The 21,801-nt window shown below is 36.6% G+C and overlaps 3 protein-coding genes across 5 annotated transcripts; 2 read left to right on the forward strand and 1 right to left on the reverse strand.

Annotated features, from left to right (window-relative positions):
• The first annotated feature begins 295 nt into the window (after positions 1 to 295).
• On the forward strand, positions 296 to 3,531 carry LOC110760534 (nuclear transcription factor Y subunit B-9-like). Its single transcript, XM_088252215.1, has 2 exons — positions 296 to 409; positions 2,598 to 3,531. Exons 1-2 carry the CDS (start codon positions 358 to 360, stop codon positions 3,293 to 3,295), a joined length of 750 nt encoding a protein of 249 aa, XP_088108341.1. The 5' UTR covers positions 296 to 357; the 3' UTR covers positions 3,296 to 3,531.
• Positions 3,532 to 8,253: 4,722 nt separating this feature from the next.
• Positions 8,254 to 14,661, forward strand: LOC110760577 (copper-transporting ATPase HMA4-like). 2 transcript variants are annotated; one of them, XM_021962880.2, is made up of 9 exons: positions 8,254 to 8,500; positions 9,041 to 9,303; positions 9,529 to 10,274; positions 10,384 to 10,855; positions 10,943 to 11,110; positions 11,712 to 11,966; positions 12,590 to 12,712; positions 12,949 to 13,431; positions 14,120 to 14,661. In XM_021962880.2, the coding sequence occupies exons 2-9, from the start codon at positions 9,046 to 9,048 to the stop codon at positions 14,516 to 14,518; spliced, it is 2,904 nt and encodes a 967-aa protein (XP_021818572.2). In that variant the 5' UTR covers positions 8,254 to 8,500; positions 9,041 to 9,045; the 3' UTR covers positions 14,519 to 14,661. The 2 variants fall into 2 exon arrangements, with proteins under 2 accessions (XP_021818572.2, XP_088107975.1); XM_088251849.1 differs by lacking the exon at positions 8,254 to 8,500 and adding an exon at positions 8,560 to 8,615.
• Positions 13,760 to 20,267, reverse strand: BAM4 (beta-amylase 4). Of its 2 annotated transcripts, XM_088251850.1 has the most exons (11): positions 19,955 to 20,267; positions 19,459 to 19,587; positions 18,927 to 19,176; positions 18,374 to 18,594; positions 18,224 to 18,301; positions 17,983 to 18,142; positions 17,083 to 17,336; positions 16,882 to 16,951; positions 16,225 to 16,293; positions 15,852 to 15,902; positions 13,760 to 14,909 (listed from the first exon to the last, which is right to left on the reverse strand). In XM_088251850.1, exons 1-11 carry the CDS (start codon positions 20,140 to 20,142, stop codon positions 14,829 to 14,831), a joined length of 1,551 nt encoding a protein of 516 aa, XP_088107976.1. In that variant the 5' UTR covers positions 20,143 to 20,267; the 3' UTR covers positions 13,760 to 14,828. The 2 variants fall into 2 exon arrangements, with proteins under 2 accessions (XP_088107976.1, XP_021818631.2); XM_021962939.2 differs by lacking the exon at positions 13,760 to 14,909 and having other exon boundaries at positions 15,611 to 15,902; positions 19,955 to 20,265.
• Between the last annotated feature and the right edge of the window lie 1,534 nt (positions 20,268 to 21,801).

Consider the following 21,801-nt stretch of genomic DNA (forward strand, 5'->3'; position numbering starts at 1 on the left):
CCCAAAATTTTCAGGTGTCATTAAACAAGGAGCATGAGTGCCTTGATGGCTAATGCTGAATGGGTTTGCTTTTTAGGCCCCCTAGTAATCAAAACCAAGACCTTGAGAAGGGCAATGCAAGGAAATTGACCCACCGACCTGTTACTCCCGGTAAAAACATCCCCTTTATCCAATCACGCACCCTCTTATGACCGGCAATTCTGGGTCCTTCTCGTTTGCCACGCCGGTTCGCCACTTGGACTTTACCCCTGCTGCTCTAGCTATAAATTCACTTGACTAGACCCACTGCCCTTTCAACAGAGCCAATTAAAAAAATAAAAGAACACAGAGAGAGAGAGAGAGAGAGAGAGAGAGAGTATGGAACGTATGAGAGGGCCTCCTAGCAGCAGGCATGCAAAATCAAGCTCCGGTAAAATCTCTCTGATAGCAAATGCCTTAGGGCTTTTTTCTCTTTTATTAATTCATATATTTCTTCTTTTCTTTTTTCTTTTTTTTTTTTATATGTTTTCTTGATGATGGTACATATGTGTGCATAAAAAAATAATGGTTGCGAGGTTTCAGATTTTCCTTTTTGGTTTTCTAATTTGTTTATGGATTTTTATTGCATGCATGTCTTTTTCTCCTCAAAATTCTGAGCGCAAAATTTTTCTTCCACTCTCCCGTTTTCCCCAGAGAGTTCCAAGCCCGATCTCAAGGTTTTTGCTTTCGATCCTGCGTTTGTTGATGTTTTTGCATGTAAATCTATGTTTTGTCTCAGCTCCTCTCGATATAACATATATATATATCTGTCTGATCTCATTAGGGTTTTCATTGTTGGGGCTTGAAAGAGTGTGTTTTTGTTTGTGTTTTGGAATTTCTGAAGGGATGTTATCTTTTTTTACCTTATCTTTGCTGTATAGCTGGTTTCAGTGCTTCATTCAGTGTAACGCTTGCTCAAATATTGGTTGTTTTGTGTATAGGCCGTCTCAGGAATATCTGCTTCTATTCTATATGGCTTCATTTTCACATATCTCAAATGAACCTTTCCCTTCCGCTCTTTTTATTTATTTTTATTTATGTATTTGTTGTTTTTTACTGATGTGGCATTCATGCAGCACTGTAGAGTCTCATCAAGACCTAGGCTTGCACCTGCTTTATATATATCATCTATGAATCATATATGATCTGTTATTTCTAACTCATATATCTCTATTACCTTATTATTGTCTGATTTTTGTTTCTAATGTGAATATATATATATATAGTTATTCTCTCGTCCGGGTCCGCATCGTTATATATATATATTTCATGAGATGCCTTTGATTTTCATTGTCGCAAACACCACTAACTTGGTTTGCTTTCACTAAAAACATTTGTATCTTTTTGTCAAGAAAAATATACATATATATAGATAGTTTTCTGGTGAAGAAAAGCCAAATCAAAGAGGCTTCAGTTACGTCTATTTTTCTTTCTCGAAATTTTACAAATGTCAGAAAGATTTAATTATGTCCTGTATATAATAATAATAATAATAATAATATATATTCGGATTGAAAATTTGAAATAGTATGATTATATCCCAAGTAGACCAGCTAAAAAATAGCAGAGCACATGAAAAACCTTTGAGGTGCTGACAAGGTCTTTTGGTGTTTGGCGAAGACGAGGGGGGAAGAAGAAGAAGAAGATTGGGAAGGAGAAACGAGTTTTGAACAATAGGAGTATGTTAGGTAGGGCCCACTTTTCTGTTTCTTTAAAATGAAACCGTTTTTCACACCCGCAGTGCCACGTGGACATGCAAGCGCGTGAGGTGTCAGTTTATTCTTATCTTTTGAGCTTAGCTGGAGCACTAACAGACAAACCAATCAACGTGAGCAATGAGAAAACACTTGGAACTTTTTCTTCTTTTGTCTTGACCAGAGTAAACTCAAGTCTGATGACATGTCGACGCTCGCGTCCGCGCGTGGAGTCACATTTGACGTCATCACCTCATGAACACCAAACCCTATTTTGTTTCTCAATTCCTTCTCTCTTGTTAATAGATTAGACTAGCGTCATACATGGGGGTTTGCTCAATAACTACGCTTATTATTTAGATGGTCAATTGTCTATGCGTGCGTCAAATTAACTAATTGTCTTTGCTTGCGTGTGAATAATTAACTATTATTAATTGATATGAGTCTTGCGATGAGTTTCACGGCAGGTTCAAAGTTTTTGATATCTTGATATACATTGTATTTAGCATTAGCATAGACTGGATATAGTGACTTGTAATTGCATGCATCTTGGTTAATGATCTCCCATATGGAGCTTTTATATCGTAGGCAAAACCATTTTTCTCTTTGGTCGAACATGGTTGGCTAAACCATCTTCCATTTCTGCACACACACGCACAGAGACAATTGATAAATTATTCACACCCATAAATGTACACCCTGATTACCATAACCATATCTTCCCTTACCCATTAATAAACTGACCAATATTGTTACTTTCAAATATATTTTTAAATAATATATAAATAAAAGCTTGTTAATTGGTCTCTCATTTATGAACGTATCTGTACAGTGATTAATTATTGCCCGACTTATATGAACTGTTTTTTTCAACCTTGAACGCAGCACAAGTCAACAACTCCGAGAGGAGCAACTCCAAAGTCCCAATCAACGGGATCCCAGCAGCAACCAACAGCAACGCCTCTGCGGCCGCAGCCAACGCCGGTGATCCTGCACAGCTGGCCCCACAACATTGTGTTGTTCGCGAGCAGGACCAATACATGCCTATCGCCAACGTGATCCGCATAATGCGTCGTATTTTGCCACCCCATGCAAAAATATCTGACGACGCCAAGGAGACCATCCAGGAGTGTGTGTCCGAGTACATTGCCTTCATCACTGGGGAGGCCAACGAGCGCTGCCAGCGCGAGCAGCGCAAGACCGTCACTGCCGAGGACATCCTCTGGGCGATGGGGAAGCTTGGCTTCGACAACTACGTCGAGCCCCTCACTCTTTTCCTCCAGAAGCACCGGGAGTCGGAGAACAGCGACAGGTCTACTCTGAGAGCTGAGTTTATGAAGAGGGATCGTGCAGTGGATTTTGGACCTGCTGGGCCCCCGATTGCCCTGATGCCTCCTCCTCCACCTTATGGGCCTGGCTATCCTTTTGGGGGCCAGCATGGTCCTGGGATGTTCGACCCATCCATGCTTGGAATGTTTAGGGATGGGTCGTCATCTGGCTCGGGCGGAGGAGCCTCGGCGGCTTCAGGGGATCAGGGCCAGAATTCCTTGGGGGGGTTTGATCCGTTTGCTCAGTTCAAGTGAGCACAATTTAGAGCAGGGTCTCTGCTTACCAGAAAACAATGAATAAGTAGTAATTAAAGACTTTTGGAATAATAAAGTGCTCGCTGGTTGCTGTTGTAGACCAGTGTGGTGTACGTTTATGTTTTATCATGGTTTCAGAATAGCTGGGTTGCTTCATTTGAGTTTTAAGACACCTTGAGTAGTTGTAATGTAATCTTTGATTAATGAAACTTTTATTTTTATTTTTATAGATTTAATCGTTTTATTAGTTCCTGAACTTAGACCCGATTTGCATTTGATGAGTCCCTCAATTTCCAAAATCGTTCCTGTGGTCCTTTAACTTCACTTTTGTTAGGACAAATGGTCCTGCCGTCAATTTTGTTAACTTTTTCTGTTAAATGCAGGGGCAAAATGGTATTGTTATATTAAAACAAAAATAATAATAAAAAATCATATCTTTAAAATAACAATAAAAGAAAATCAATTAAAAAACCAACCAAAAAAAAAATCAAGTTTGGGGGGAGTAGAAATCAGGATAGAGGGTGAGAGAGAGAGTTTAATTTTAATTTTTTTAAAATTTTTTATTCATATTTTAATCAATTTAATACAAAAATATCATTTTGCCCCTGCATTTAACAGAAAAGTTAACAAAATTGACGTCATGACCATTTGCCCTCACGAAACTGAAGTTGAAGGATCACGAAAACGATTTTGAAAATTGAGGGATTCAAATGCAAATTGGGTCTAAGTTTAGGGACTAATAAAACGATTAACTCTTTTTTTTTTTGGTATTTGTTTCAAGGGACAAAAGGCAGGCCAGCTGTAAACCCTAAACCAAAATTCCAATGCAGTCCAAATGTATCATAGCTCAAATCCAATTACAAGCCCAATCCATGACATCAAGCCCATTTGTAGAGACGACATTATTTCCATCACCAAACGAAATACCCTAATCCAATGGACACCAACAGTGCAGAACCAACCTCAACCTAAGCTTGTTTGAGGCCTTTTTATACCAAGCAATAGGCTTTTTCTTTTAGGGAGATTCACTAAAAAAAACTTATATAAAATGAACTTTAGAAATACACCCAAAATTCATTTATAACATAACAAAAAGACTTTTAACTTCTTTTAAATTACAAAACTGCCATTGATTTCTTAAAACAAACCGAATCCCAAAACTTGATAAAAAAAAGCTCAAAACACTCAATAGGACATCAAAGTAATTTAATAATCAAAATTAAATTCAATAGAACCAGCTATCATTTTTTGGATTTGCTTATAGAAATTAAATGGTGTAAGGTTTATTTATAGTTTGTGTTAAGAATGGGTATATGACTAAATATCTAATTTTTTTTATATCCCGAGAGCTTACTTTGCAACCAGAACAGGTCTTTGACTGATCCTAACTCCCAATTTGAACATATGGAGCTAACATTGTCGAGTAAGAGTCATCCATGTGTACAATTTATACATGTCAACATAACCTTATAAGTTGTGCCGTATGAAACACACAGATTATGTGACCACTGAAAAAAAACCAACAACCAACATGAATGCTCTGTGATGGGGATATGCCCACCCAAAAAGCTTAACTATTATATGACAAAACAATAATCATTTCAATATTCATCTAAACAAGTACAACTAATCATTAAAACAAGTCATTATACAAATGCCATGTCGCCCTTTGACACCATGAACCCCATTTCTTTTACAACACCATTCTACATATATATTTTGCCATTTTCCCCTTTCTCTTCATCTCCAAATAAGGGCTATATCCTCAAATATAGCCTAAAATTTCTAAAATTCATTTTCAAGAGTGGCCTACACAAAGGATTACAAAAAAATAGAGGGCTACACAAAAGGCCAATTCCTAAAATGAGGGTCACATGTGGCCCTTTGGCTAGTATGTGCTAAATATTTGGATGGGGCCCAGCTGATGTCACCTAGCCGTTAGATGACATTAGCTAGGTTTTTTTTTATAAAAAAAAATCTAAAAAGTTCCTACATTTTTTGTATAAATACCTACCTCATTCTTACATAATTTCTCACAATCTCTTCTGTTTTTTTTACAAACTATCCTTCATTTTTTTTTTCCATTGAAATTAATTTTTAAGTTTTTTGTAGAACAAGAATAAATCTATGGGGCTAATCATGTGCCGACACATGGATGTCAAAAATCCTATTCCAAAATATTTTTCTCTTCTGAAATGTATTTTAAATAGGATTAAATAGTAGTTTAATTAAATTTACAGAATATACCAAAAACTATTAAAATATTAAATTTAGCCATTTGCTGCTGGAGACGGTTAAAATGTAAACTATTCCTTATAAAATCATTTTTTAGAGGGCTAAATATAGCCCTCCCCACTTGGAGATGACTTGATCTTCAGGTTTTAAGAGTGCTGCTATTTGTACTATATTTGTTTGACCACATCTCTAATACAGGCGAGTCTCACATATATTAGTAGGTCCCACCTATATTAGAGGGAGGATCAGAAATTTGATCAATAAACGTAATACAAATCCATAGGACCGTTTTATATGATCTATGCTGCCTCAAATTAAAAGCTCTATGTTTGTAAGAATGAACGTCTAGATTAAAACTAAGTGACAAATTCAACAATTCTCAAACCTTCTCAACATGCCCACCTTGGACCCCAAAAGAAGTATAATAATAGGAGGCCAGGGAGATGAGCGCTCTAATAACAAGAAAGTGTGTAAAAAGCATATATGTTTGGTCCTCCTCTTCCAAAAAACATGGCAGGATTCATTTTGATGCTGACCTATCGCTCTGCGGGAATATTATCATGCCCATCCCGTCCTCTTCCAAAAAAACATACTATTATTCTCTGCAGCCAAATCCAGAATCTACCAAAAATTGACAAATTCCAGGCACATCATGATCAGCAAAACGATTGGATATCCACTAATAAAGAGAGAATGATGATCTTTTTGAGCACGAGATGAGGAGATGAGAGTGTTAAAGCTGAACATTTCTATACTGCCATGACAGATGGTGCGCTCAAAAGTGTTGCTGCACTTCACTGCACGCATGCCCCCAAGGACAAAGTCCTGGAGGCTGGACCATGCACCATGTTCTTTCCTTTATTTTTTCTTTTCCTTTTAATTTTAGGGTAAATAATATGGACCACGTACGTTTTGCTTTCAAATCTGTATTTAAAAGAGCATGCACGTACACGGACATATATTTTATATATATATATATATAGCTAAAATCATGATTCAAACACAAAAGCGGCAAAATAGAATCCTTCTTTAAGATGTTTGTAATCTTCACTAAAACTACAACGCGGATACCATAAAAAATGCACATATATGTATACCTAAAATCATGACTGAAATTCAAGAGACTTGTAGTTCAAATGATTAAGAGTATTTACCATTTTATATATATATGAGGTCCTATATTCGATTTTCCCCTCCACCAATATCGTTTGTATTAAATAAATGAAAATTCATGATTGAAATATCTTTAACTAAGGGCTAGTTTGGCATTGTTGTGCTGTGAAAATAAACGTTGTCACATTTGTTGTGAGAGAAATAAGCTGTGAGATAAAGCTGTTTGGCGTTTGGTAAACTTTTTGTTAAAAGTGATGTTGGTACAATAATCAGTTTCTAAATGTTTGGTAAATTTTTGTGTGAAAATATGAGCGATGTATAATGACTAAAAAAGGTATTATGTTGAAATATGTTTCAAATTCGAATCTCTGCTCTCATATCAAGAAAAACTAATAAAATATATTTCAAATTCGAATATCTGCTCTCGTATCAAGAAAAACTGATATATAATTAGATGTGAACAAAAGCTGATGCATAAATGAATTAGATAGTATGTGGTTTCTAAACCCGTTGAGACTTTTCACTATTTCGATTTTGCCTTATACCTTGGCCTAGTCTGCCTCTTTCCATAATCTGACCGACTGTTAGACGTCTCTTTCTGGAACGGCCTGCTGTTACACGTCTCTCTCCCTAGCATTACTACTGGCATTGGCACCAGTCCTCTGCTGTCGTTAATCTATCATCTGAATACTTAATCTTCACATCTCAACATCATAGGCTCATAGCATTTATAAATGATGAATCTTTGATGCCCCCCAAAAGTTTGGCCTATTTATATTCAAACTTTAACTTGGAAAGGAAAAAAAAAAACCCTACTTTAGAGAGAAAAAAAAAAGTTAATTAATTAGAAATATGATATGTCATGAATTTCGAATATAATATTAAAAAATAAATACATTTGTAATAATATTAATGAATTGATAGCACCATCTGACAATGTGACTATCACATTAAAAAATCTATTGAAATTCATGATAGCGATACAATCCTGCCACGTGTCCGTATTAGAAATGAAATTACTCCAAATTAAGCTTGACTGACCTACACGGCAAAAGAGGAAGAACTCTAATCCGCATATTCTAGGAGTTACCTACTTTGTGCCAAAACTATTCATATTAGGAGAAGGAATCTAATGCCAAAAACCGCTAAGAATAAGAGGATTAACTTCTTCACTAGTTTCCTCTTACTCATGTTTACGTACTAGAAATATGAAGGAAGTCATGAATCGGGAACTCAACAAGTAATCGTTTACAAACTTAATATCTCCACACTAAATCTAAATACACTCTATGAGAAATCTAAGGTATTCATTCGTAGAAAAATCAAATTATATATAGGGCTCAAACCGTTGGGGTTGGTAAATGGAATATTTGGAGTTCGAAAAGTACCCACACTACGGAATGCAAATTGTGACAAAAACCAAATTTCTCCCCCCCACCTTGTTCCCATTTTGTCCAAACGCGCATGATATTTCTAGTATAATTAAGCCTTATTTGGGGGGTCGGTTTGTAATTAGGCCTAATCAAAGGGTATGAGTTGTAAAATAAAACCGTTCAAAACTATGCATAAGAGGGTGGGAAATCAAACTTATATAAGACGTTACAATTTCAAAATTTTAAAAAGTCAGGCGACTATATAAACGACAAGCCCCACCCACAACAATTCCATACGCACAGAAGAAAATTCTGGCGCACAAACTCTCTGCGGTTTCGCCGACCTCACAATCCCCGCCTCCCTTCGCCTCTGCAAAACCCTAATTTCTTCTCAGCTTTCTCGCCTCTTTCCTCCTTTTCAGCTTTTACCTTTTTCCTTTTTCCTCCACTCACGCACTCGCGTCGTCTTCTTCGTCAATTAAAGGTACTTTATGCGCACTCACGCACGCACATACGTATATATACACACATAGATATAGATATGAGCTTTTAAATTTTGTATTGTTCTTGATGATTGACAGAGATGAATTTTTTTTAAGGTTAATTATACTTTGATCAATTGGAACTTTGAATTTCTTTGTTAATTGATTTATTTCAATCCTTTTATGTATCAATTTCTGTAATTTTTCTGCTGATGTTGATTGGATAAATTGTAATAATTTAACAGTAACACACAGTTTATTGATTTGTTGTATATTAATTTTTTTGGTGTTTGATTGATTGATCACGCGCATATGATGTATGAATTTTGATTTTTTTCTTTCTTCTGTTTTAGCCACCTTTAATCTTTCTTACATTTTTTTTTTGCTGAGTTAAACGTTTTTTCGTTATGGATACATGCATAGAGAAACATGCATATATATTACTGTTGTCTTTAAATATAGTTATATCGGAAAGTACAGAATATTTGGCTCCAAATTCCAATTATTTATGTATTTAGTACTTAATGCCATTTGTAATTTAGGTTTGATGGACTCGAACAATTTGGATGGTGGAGTGGATGCTAAAGGGATGGATGATCTGAAGGAGCCTCTGTTGAAGCCTTCGGATATTAATAACAAAGATAAAAGGATTAGAACAGTTAAGTTCAAAATAGGGGATGTCGAGTGTGCATCTTGTGCAACGACCATTGAATCTGTGCTAGGAAAGCTTGATGGGGTCAAGAATGCAACAGTGTCGCCCATTCAAGGCCAAGCTGCAGTCAATTATATACCAGAGCTCATTAATGTGAGTGAAGTTTAAGGATTTCTCTAAGATATTATTTTTGTATCTGTCTTCAAAATATTATCTTTTTTTTTTTTTTTTTTCTCTCTCTTTTTAATTCAAATCCATTTGTTAGACACGAGATCCTGACAAAAATGTTTCTACATTAAATGTTTTTTAACTACTTCATTAGTATGTTTTATGGACATTTATATGATAAAGGATAACATATGATGTACTCTGTGTTAGGCAAAAAAAATTAAGGAAGCCATAGAAGATGCAGGTTTCCCAGTTGATGACTTTCCAGAACAAGACGTAGCAGTCAGCAGGCTTAGGATAAAAGGAATGGCATGCACGAGCTGCTCGGAGTCTGTTGAATCTGCCCTTCGAATGATTGCTGGAGTGAAAAATGCAGTTGTTGGTCTAGCCCTTGAAGAAGCAAAGATTCACTTTGATCCAAGCCTCACTGACACCAGTTGCATTATTCAAGCAATTGAAGATGCTGGCTTTGGAGCTGATCTCATTAGTTCTGGGAATGATGTAAACAAAGTTCATCTAAAACTTGAAGGAGTTAATTCTCCGGAGGATATGAGTATTGTCCAATCGTCCCTTGAATCAGTTGAAGGTGTAAATAATGTTGAAGTGGATTTCGCAGAAAAAAAGGTGACTATTGCCTACGATTCAAACCTCACAGGTCCAAGATCGCTTATACACTGTGTCGAAAAAGCCGGCTGTGACCTCAAATTGTACCAGGCAAGCTTGTATGTCCCTCCAAGACGAAGAGAAGCTGAGCAGAAACATGAGATTCAGATGTACAGGAACCAGTTTTTCCTGAGCTGCCTATTTTCAGTTCCTATATTCTTTTTCTCAATGGTTCTTCCTATGCTTCCTCCATATGGTAACTGGTTAGAATACAAGGTTCACAACATGCTTGCCGTAGGGATGCTTTTAAGATGGATTCTTTGCACACCAGTGCAGTTCATTGTCGGCCGGAGGTATTCAATTACTGTATTTCTATTCTTGTTCTTGTTATGAGTTGTGTAGCAAAAACTTGTACATCCAGGCTTTTGAGGAATAAATATTGATTTTGGATTTCCTTGTCAGGTTTTATGTGGGATCGTATCATGCATTAAGACGTAGATCAGCTAATATGGATGTTCTTGTTGCACTGGGAACCAATGTTGCTTATTTTTACTCTGTCTATATAGCAATGAAAGCATTGGCTTTGGATAAATTTGAAGGGCAAGATTTCTTTGAAACTAGTTCTATGTTGATATCCTTTATACTCTTGGGAAAGTTCTTAGAAGTTATAGCTAAAGGGAAGACATCTGATGCTTTAGCGAAGCTGACTGACCTTGCTCCTGATACAGCTTATCTGTTGTCATTGGATGATGATGGAAATGTTATCTCCGAGATGGAAATTAGCACTCAACTTATTCAAAGAAATGATATACTTAAGATTGTTCCAGGGGCAAAAGTTCCTGCTGATGGGATTGTAGTTAGTGGTCAAAGCTATGTGAATGAGAGTATGATTACAGGAGAGGCACAGCCTATTGCTAAAAGACTTGGTGACAAGGTAGTAAACCTTTGTTTCTTACTTCTTTTTTTCTGCAGCATTTAAAGAAAAATGCTAAATTCCAAATTTTTCCATTTTCTTGAATAGGTTATTGGTGGTACCATCAATGAGAATGGATGCTTACAGGTGAAGGCAACTCACGTTGGTGCAGAGACTGCACTGTCCCAGATAGTTCAACTTGTTGAAGCAGCGCAGCTTGCCAGAGCACCTGTTCAGAAACTAGCTGACCAGATTTCGAAGTTTTTTGTTCCTACAGTAAGTTGAATTTTGTATTCCTCTAACTTACCATGTAATGTTGGTAATATATTCTGCTTAATTCTTTTTTTAGCTAGATTAACCTGCTTCTAAGATTTTTAATTCCAATAGTTGAAGTTTTATGTGCATTTTTCCTATCATACTTTTACCAAAAAATAAAAATAATAATAATAATTAAAACTGGCAATTGGATATTGAAGCATTCAAAGCACTTAGCTGCATCTGATTGTCAGCAGGAGAAGCTTCTCTCTAAAATGAAGACTTGTCCTTGATTTAAAAGATCTCTCTAAAATGAAGACTTGTCCTTGATTTAAAAGATCAGGAGCATGTATTTAGGCAATGCTTTTGTTTTTTCTTTCTATAGGTTATGTTAAGGTCTTTCTTCATTTTAATTTCCCTTATCTGTCTTTTGCTTTCTTGGCTTTCTGTGGGCCAGTTTTTATTTTTTGTGCTCCCAATAACGTCTGAGTTATTTTTTCTTTTTGGAATATTTTGTTTAAAGTTGAGTTTCTTGCTTGACAAACTAGCAGAGGCAAATAACTCCACGTGTTATGAAATTTTTTCAATTCCTGAATTAATTCTTTTGCCTTTCCTATATCAGGTTGTCATTGCAGCATTTTTAACATGGCTGGGATGGTTCATCCCTGGAGAATTTGGTCTTTACCCAAAACATTGGATACCAAAAGGCATGGATAAATTTGAGCTGGCATTACAGTTTGGTATCTCGGTGCTAGTGGTTGCTTGCCCTTGTGCTTTGGGACTAGCAACCCCTACTGCAGTAATGGTTGCAACAGGGAAGGGTGCTTCACAAGGTGTTCTCATCAAGGGTGGAAATTCACTTGAAAAGGCTCATAAGGTAAGGCCACATTTGCCTAGGAAACAACTTTCAGCTGTCTATTTAGAATCTGGGTGCAATTTGCATGTTATTTTTGCTAGTGTCTTTAGTTACTTCATTTAGAAATAAAAGGAGACTGGAAACCTGCTTGTTTTGGTATTAGGAAATGCAAGTGTGACAATTTTTACTTGAACAATTGCAGTATTGTGACCTTATCTCACAATAAGGTGAATTGCTGATCACAAACTATATATGTCTTGAGGTTGCAAGTGTAGTTATTTTCTTGTTTCCTCCTTTATGAGGTTGTTTTCCTTTTATTGGTCATCAGGTCTCATGAAGTTCATATTATCGCATATTTTACCAACATAGCTTATGTTGATGTTTGCAAATTGCAATTATGACAACTTTTATACTTAAGAACAGTAAGATTCTCTGCCTCCGTTTTGTGAACTTGTAGGCTCTGAACCAAAAAAAAATTACATTTAATGTCATTCGGTATGGAGGGATGCAAACAGAACCTAAGTCATGCACATCCATAGATTTCATATCATTTGACACTTTTTAGGTATCTGGACATTTAACTGGGCGTTCTTTTTGTTTTCTTTTTTCTTTTTCTAAAAATACATATGTGTGTGATCCTACAGGTGAAAACAGTTGTTTTTGATAAAACTGGGACACTGACAGTTGGGAAACCAGAAGTAGTCAGTGCTGTGCTCTTTTCCAATTACTCAATGGAGGAGTTCTGTGCTGTGGCGACCGCTGCAGAGGTTGGTGCTTATATTTCAAAATTTTACATCAAAATTTACTATCTTTACTTTAATTTGAAACTTTTGAGTGCTTAAAGAGTTAAGCTACGCATGACATAATCCCCAATAACTGCTGATAGGTTTGTTTGTTTACCACCATTTCTTAATTTATGAATGATGAAAAAATTACAATTATTGTCCTATCTTAATTTATTTTGACAATTATGCTAACACACCTCTTTTTTACAAATATTTAGGCAAATAGTGAACACCCAATAGCAAAATCCGTTGTGGAGCATGCTAAGAGGCTGCTCAAGAAGTTTGGATCAACTGAGCATGTGATGGAGGCTAAGGACTTTGAGGTACACACAGGAGCTGGGGTTAGTGGAAGAGTTGGTGACAAAATGGTTTTGGTTGGGAACAAGAGACTCATGAGGGATTGTAATGTCCAGGTTGGTCCTGAGGTTGAGGAATATGTTTCAGAAAATGAAAAACTGGCTCGAACTTGTGTGTTGGTTGCCATTGATAGAAAGGTTGCTGGATCTTTTGCTGTAACTGATCCAGTGAAGCCAGAGGCTGCGCGAGTCATCTCTTATCTTCACTCAATGAGCATTTCAAGCATCATGGTTACTGGTGATAACTGGGCTACAGCAGCAGCTATTGCAAAGGAGGTTGGCATTGACAAGGTGTTTGCTGAGACAGATCCACTGGGAAAAGCTGATAGAATCAAAGAGTTACAGGTAAGCTTATTTCAAGAAGTTTAAATATTTGTAGTTGTATGAAGCCTTGTTAATACGCTTTTACTCCCTGACATGTAGGCAACTATACTAGACTAGAACAAGATTTTGCATGAGTGAGTGATACATTTACAGATGTTCCTCCTAGTTCTGCTTCTAGAATATGGAATTTACTATCCATTTTATCTGGAGGATGGTGGTGACATTTTGTGAGGCATGCAAGCCTCAAATTCTGTCCAGTTTGTGCTTTTTTCATCTTCTCCAGCCTCTACCTCTGTCAAATTTTCCAACTCATTTTCCAGCTGAAAATTACAGAAGGCTTTTTGATCCAGTTGAGTTGTAAAAATGGTTGAGAACAAAACCATTGAGCACACTTTGATCATTAGTTGACTTATTTCGAAACATCAGAGAGCTTTGAGTCACTAGTTGAATTTCTTGTAAAGGTTTGATGAGTCTTGGATTTGTTTGCTTTTTAATGAGACACTGTGTCTTGGATTACTATTACCCAGCTACACAAGCAATTTTATTCTGGTTTCAAATAATTTATCAGTGATATGTTGAGAGTAAACCAATTTCTTTAAGGAACATTTAATTTTTTAATCTGTATTAAGTTTTTTCCCCTACCTAATATGTGAGTACAATCTGAGCAAGTATAGCCTTTTCTGACTTGTCAAATGAAAATTGGATGCAGTTGAAAGGACTGACTGTGGCAATGGTGGGAGATGGAATCAATGACTCTCCAGCTTTGGTTGCAGCAGATGTTGGGATGGCAATTGGTGCTGGCACCGACGTAGCTATCGAAGCCGCAGATATAGTTCTGATGAAGAGCAATTTGGAAGATGTAGTTACAGCCATACATCTCTCCAGAAAGACCATGTCTCGTATTCGATTGAATTATGTCTGGGCCTTGGGCTACAATATCCTTGGCATGCCAATCGCTGCTGGAGTCTTGTTCCCTTTTACTGGAATTCGATTACCACCATGGCTTGCGGGTGCCTGTATGGCTGCTTCATCTCTTAGTGTGGTATGTTCTTCTCTCCTGTTGCAGTCTTATAAGAAGCCCTTGGATATCTCCGCCAAGTCTGCATGACAATCGACATTTGACTAGAGTTCAATCTCTGGTTGTTGCTTCCCTTCTTCATTATTGCAGCAATGAATGTGTACATGAAAATATTCACGTACAGTCGTGTTAAATAATAATTTAGAAGTATAAGGCCCTGTTTCTTCGACCAAGTTTTTGCATATCATTTATGACTCTTGGTGCTCTGGAAAACTAATTATATGTAAAGTTGCAAATCCATAGCTTGTTCCAGTTTTTATTCCGTTCACGCCCAAATTATAGTTTGGGCAGATGTTTGTGCTTCCCAAACTGTTGCAGTTTCACTTGGCCATACACACCATCAAAGACTCAAGACCCACCAATCTTCAAAGTAGAAGCTGTAGACAGCTTTATATAGGTCACCTGGCCATACGTTGCGCCACTGAAATAAAACGCGGAAACATACCCCTCAATTGTGAGATAACTATGACTCGAACAATCCAAACAATGAACATGGTATTTTAAGAAAAGAGTCTCGTTCTCTTGAACCCCTATGGTTAAATGATTTAAATGATTAATAACCTTGTAATTGAATGATTAAATGATTTCGCATCGGAGTCATTGGAATACAATGCAGAGCGAGCTCCCCCAAAATCAAACATTGATGAAATGTGTTTTGGTTCTATAATGTACAACATAATCCTCTCAAATGGCTTAAATTACTAACGCTTTATTAATTTTAAATTGCTATAAAAGCAAATAATAACATGAAATCAACATATTGTATAGGATTCTTCTTACAACAAAATCTGAATGTTGGTTTTTGAATTTAGAGATCCAATTCAATCTGCTAAAGTCATCAAAACCCCATGTTCATGGTGTTTTCTATACATCTTATTGACAAGAGAATCCTGCAAGCCAACCTAAAAACATCAAGCGTGGCACAAAGGACCATCTTCACAACTGACAAGCAGCCCTCTTATCTGTTGGATTTCTTGATTGTCAAATATGTTAACAACGTCAAACCCCAGGCCAACAGAACAGTTCGATGTTTACTTTTCTATTCATTAAATTTGAACAAAACTTTCGTTGCTTCGGCTTTTATACAAACATTTGGACTACAGATCAAGCACACAGAGGATAGAAACACAAAGTTATTTCATTAATCAGGAAGTTACTTAACTTCTATATCTGCCCTTGAACAAAAAAATATTATAGGGCAGTGAGACTGTTGCTCTTGATTGTTCAGTGAAATTTAATGGTTATATTGGGTTGAGGCACATCACCAATTTGCGCTCATCTTTCTAACAAAAGGAACGAAATTATTCCAGTTTTCAGCCCTAAAAATCTTATCATTCATTCTGAAGTAAGTAAATGATCTTACAGCTTCGGCCTGTGAATGGTGACAGTTAGCATGTATTTGCCATAACCCAACCTGCAAGAGAAAAGCCGATGGGTGAATATGGGGGCAAAATGGGCAACCAAAGAAGGAGATAAACCATAAATTCATTTTAAGCTAGCCAACTTAAATGATATCAGAAGTCATTCTTACTAGTTATTTGTTGCTATTCTAGGATTGTCAGATATTTCATCTCCTTTCAATCAAAAACTCGTTCTCTTACATGAGCAAACCCAATTGCAAGATTAAATACATAATGTTCAATCCATATCTGTGTGTGTGCTGTCCAATATATGGTCAAATAGAAATATAAGGTAGCTGAAATTTGCTTTTTCTCTTAAGCAAAGGATGAATCTACCCTGTCAAATCGTTCATTGGTATTTCTCCCGATCAAATGTATTATCCTTTTCTTTGAAGCAGTCCATATCTGGGGTCAAATAGAATCATGTTAGAGCAAAGTCGAATTGGATAAAAATCCAGTAAACATTTTATATAAGAAACCAATTGAATGATATAGATGGCAGCAAACCACCACTACCACCACCTAGTGGAGTAAAATGGACCAGGCCATGCCAACATAAAGTAAGATATACGTAAACTATAGTGATGCTAAAATGATATTGATGCAGTTCCAACCTTATTTTGTAGTAAATTGTATTCCAAATTTCAATAGTACAGAAAATAATTATTCGTTGATAAATTGTTATACGTTTTTTCTTTATTGTTCATTTCGCCAGACAAAACAACCCAATTAATACTAAGATTTACCTTATAATAGATTATGCTAAAAGGAAACTACAAAATTACCAATACCCAATAAACCTAATGCTAATAAAAATCGCAAGGGCGCATGCTAAGCTCATGTTGGGCCTAGACTTGGCATGATTTGCCCTGCCAAGAAAAGCACTTGAGAAATACAAACGAAAATGTAAAAACTGAAACAAGGACTTCAAACTAATTCCCAACAAGGCAACAAGCGTAGAAGCAATGCATTATTAATCAACAGGCCAAATACCTGTTGGCGTAATCCTTCTGGGCTGCAAAGATAGGATGCTGGGTTATCAGTGTCCATCATTTCTAAGCAGCTGCAATAAGATATTTAGTATGTGAGCATGCTAGAATAGATACATTGGAAAAGATCATGTCTAAGGAAACCCTTTAGTCATCAGGTTGGTAAACAAAATTCTAGTAAGAACCTTAAAATTTAGAATCTTACGAAAAATGCAAAGCAACTCCATGACGAGACAAAATTGAAGCAACAGGATCATAACCATCCCTAAGAGCAGTGTTGTAGTATCCAGCTGTAAGTTCAGCAGGGTGTGCTACTGTCTGATACCACCAAAATATACCAGCAATTTTAGCCACCAATAGAATAGAAGTTTTCTTGTTTTCTTGATATTTCCTCAGAATTTTAGCTGCCTTTGCAAGAATATCATCTGCATGATGAAGCAGCCTACCACTATACCATTCCTACAACGAGTTAAGCCACTGTCAGATCTCTTAAGCTCCACATTATATTTCAATCAGTTTAATCATGTTATGCCAAGTATCACATGATAAGTAACCATAATACACTTTCCCATTTATACATCTAAAATTGTTCTTGATTTACTTACCAATACAATCCTATGATGATTTTTGTTTTCTGGAAGACAAGCATCAATGCTTTTTTTGATTTTTAATCAAATTGCATATAATTTACTGCATTTTTCAGAGAAACCTCATACCCTTGTCATAAGATTCATACTGAATCCTTCAAAACTTATCTACTTCCAAAATCATGTTGCATAAGAGTAATGTAACACTCGAGTTTCAAAAAGTCCGTAAGAATAACCCCCAGAAACAAATGGATTACAAAAAAGTTACATAAAAGATTGATACTGTATATTGCAGACCCAAGGTGTTTGCATGCACCTACAAAAAGTCTTGCATGACTAAAAATAACACTAGCCCAATATCTCCATTCATTGAAGTGTGTGCATTTTATTCCATGTGGAAGTTCTGGGATGAAATGTGCATGAACAGCCAAAATAAATGAACATTTCTGTCGTGCAATGTATTATGCATAAATTTGCTTTCAAAATAATAATGCAGGCAACTTCCATCAGTTTCATACAAGGAAAAAACACCCATAATCAGAAAGAAAGCTTTCCTCTCCCTCTTCAAAGAAAGGAACTCCAGATGGGAGACTGTTGTAACCGCCAGCATTCTGTGGTCCCCTCTCTCCCCACTGAGGCTTTCCTTCCTTGCATGCAGCCATCTTTAGGTCGTCCATCCTAAAAGGAAGAAAGTTTGAAAATATGGAAAATTCAACATCAACGAAATTTCCATCACAAGATGAAAGATTCTTAACCTACATGTACTTGTCATAGCACTGGAATTCACCAATTCCAGGAAAGTTCCATCTACCATCGCCAAAAGGATGTGCAGGATACCTGTGAGCAATGCTGCATAAGAAATTATTGCACTGGATTCATACTTGTGGTTCTAGTGTGACTGTAACATACCGAAGTTCACCAGAAGGACCAAGACCAACACTAATTTCTTCTATCACACTTCCAATAAATGATTCAAATTTCTTAACAAAACTCAACATGAAATCTTCATAACATTGGATGGCAGTCCGGCCGCAGAACAAAGGCACGTGGTCAACCCCTAGTGTAAGATAATCATCATTGGACAATCCATTTTGGTCACGATAATATATGTGCTTATTGTGATCGCCAATCTGGGAGGAAAAAAAGAGCATCAGCTTCTCTATCTAAATTCAGGATCCAAACTGCTTACTTACTGCATACATCAAAGCTGAAATCAAGTATGCCAATGGGGACACATAGACCATAGCATATTAGCAAGGATCCTGAAGAAAGGTCAATATCATGCATAGCCATCCATAGGGGTTATGTTTCTGATGCTTGTAAGAAAAGTATGACCAGGTAATGTAAGGGTACTGATACAGGGGAACGTGTGGATTCTACCAGTCTAATAACTTCAACAATTTAATGAAAACTCCTAGGCCCAACAGTCAAATGGGATTTGCGAATAGCAAAGAAAACAAACCTCTATGATCCAGAGCGGAAGACTTACACCACCTTTTCTGCTAGAAGAAGAGTTCATGTTTGAGTGAAAAGACAAGGCAACATGCAACTTCAACTCTGACTCAGAAACCAGTTTGAAAAGCTCTTCATATAGAGACCAATCATATGCAAGAGGAGAGAAACGCTCTACGATTCCCCACCAAACCTCAACTGCAATTCCATGGACACCTGCCAACTTGAGTGCTTTTAGAGCTACAGTTAAGGCCTTGATTCTGAAACAACAATGAATCGATGGACATATAAAGCATTTCTGTGTCACCAGTAAAACTTGAAAGGGAAAAAAACAGTAAATAAATAAACTTCAAAATGTTTTCAAAGGCACATTTAAGCCTAAAACAGTTAGCTTGAAAAGTTAGCAGCAAGCTGTTTAAAAGAGTAGAATAAAATCAATTAATTCCAGTGTATATGCATCATAGCCTCATCAATTCCTCTCATAAACTTTAGTATTGAGTATTGACAGTGTATTCAGCTACAAGGAAAGTAATAAAACTTACTTCCTAATCTTCGGACGCCCTGAACCATCAATGCAAAATGCATCAACAGGCATCATCACATATATGGGAACTCTCTGATGTCTTGATGAGGACAATATGGAGGACCTCGAATTCTCTCGTGCATCCATGCTACAATACAATACATAGATTCTCTAATTAATGCACAATTGTAACATCACATGCATGTATATACACATACATACATACATCTCTAGATTCTCTATCAATCCAATTTCAACTTTCAAAAGCAAGAAACAAGCTTAGCTCAGAAATTTCTTGTCGGAATCAATTAATTAAGTTTTCCCTTTTACATTTCTTTATTTTAAATTTAATCAGCAACCAAACTGAGCCTAGCCATGTATTCAGTTTACCACGCAAGTCTAAAAATTTCTCTTTTTTTTCCTTCATTTCCCGAGTTTTCTCGTGAACCAAACAAACCATGCCACTGACGAATCAATAAATTCAACAAAAATAAACTATAATTGTGTGAGCGAACCTGAGAATGCTATTTCCGGCGACAGATGGGCACCGAGTAATGAGGCCGTTTCTAAAGAGAGGAACTGTCGAAACGTTTCGTAGATGGTTTCGGAGATTGGGCTTCTCGTCGAAAGTCACTTCTCTGAAGCAGAAGCTCCTCCTCGATGTGCATTTGCACACAACTCGCCCATTGTCCGCCATTGCCATCGATCACAGAGACTGACTGAGAGTGCTGAGACTGAGACTCAGCAATTCTGTTCTTCCAAATAATTTGCAACTGAAAATTTTAATCAAATTTTTCTTTGTCTATTTTTTCTGGCATTTTGATCAGAAGTGGTCTTTGTGGGTCCTTCTGGCCCCCTTTTATGGCCCCAAATTTAATAGACTTTTTTAGATTTTTCATTTATCATTTCCTTTTCAGCATTGAGTCGAGACTGGGTGGTCAAAATTTAAGAAAAACTATTTTTACAAATTTTTTTAAAAAAATGCTAATATCGTTTAGATTATTTTTTTTCTTTTTCATAGAATATACATCAATGAAGAAATCATCTATGCAGCCTGAGTTCGAGTCCTAACATTCGTATGAAGTGCATTACAAGGTACGCACATGGCATCACATCTCAAAACTACACATCTATTAATAATATTTTTTTTAGGATACTCCTTGCCTCATTTCCTCGAACGATGCAAATCACGGTTTAACACATGTCTAAAAATAATTTATAAGAAACACAAAAAGAAAAACTTCTACATACATATCAAAGTGTTATTGGTAGAAATACAAGCGTTCCTACTTAAAGTTACATAGGTTGGAGGAAAGTATTTTCCTATTTTTTAAGCAAAAATTTACAATTTGTCATTAAATTTACTACATCAATTTTCTTGTTGCAGGCAGTGTACCACTGGTTTCCTTATGGTGTATCCATTTATGAAGAGGTAAAGAGAAAGATTCTGGGAATTTTTTTCGTTCCATCTTCTTTTTTGTTCTTTCATAATTTGCTCTTGAAAAATATTGTTCTTTCATAAGGGGAAAGTGGACTGAAATATTTCAATTGAATAGGCTATTCTGAAGTTTAATGGCCGAAATGCAGTAACAAACTTTCGCATGATGAACAGAAAGGGGAAAGTGGGAAAGGTGTTTGAGAGGCAGAGGAGAGGGAAAGGAACTTCTAGTTAGAGATGGAATTGGAATTCCTTAGGAGATCTTAGTTTGTAGGCATTGCAATTGCATTTGCAGTGAATTTCTAGGCATTGTCTCAAGATAAAAATAGAATGTGAAGAGAGTTAGAAGATTAAAGCTGGAAGAAAAGAATGCACATTCTTATGCATTCCAAGGTTGTATGGAGCCACATCCCGCCGACCAGCAAACCGGTGATGGTAGCCGTGGCTAGCGTGTCCACGGGTGGCCTGAAACAGCATACACCTAGGAGGCCAGAAATTACAAGAACGAAACACTCCAAGCAACGGTTCATTTTCTCCATCTAGAGAGGATAAGCAAGCCAACAACTGTCAAACATGGCACAGCCACTATAGAGACCACAAGCGCAAATGCATAGACCAGATTGGGAAAAGTTGAAATATTTTTGGATCTTTTTAAAACAACTTGTCGATCAGGGGTGCCAGTGCAGCTGCTCCAGCTACTCGAAATGGCCTCGTGACGTTATTTCCTGTCCACATCAAGATAACAATCTGCGGAAGGCAAGAAGGAAAAACATAATAGCAAAAACATATCCTTCTTTCAGAGATGCTAAGACCATCTCCAGTTATAGGACCAAATGTAGTCCATTACTAAAAATTTAGCCCTCCAAAATATTAATTTTGTAAAGAATAGTGCGGGGCTATATTTCCATCTCCAGCCATGTAGGG

The sequence above is a fragment of the Prunus avium genome, chromosome 4 (genome assembly GCF_965620075.1).
Source record: "Prunus avium chromosome 4, drPruAviu1.hap1.1, whole genome shotgun sequence".
Classification (NCBI taxonomy): domain Eukaryota; kingdom Viridiplantae; phylum Streptophyta; class Magnoliopsida; order Rosales; family Rosaceae; genus Prunus; species Prunus avium.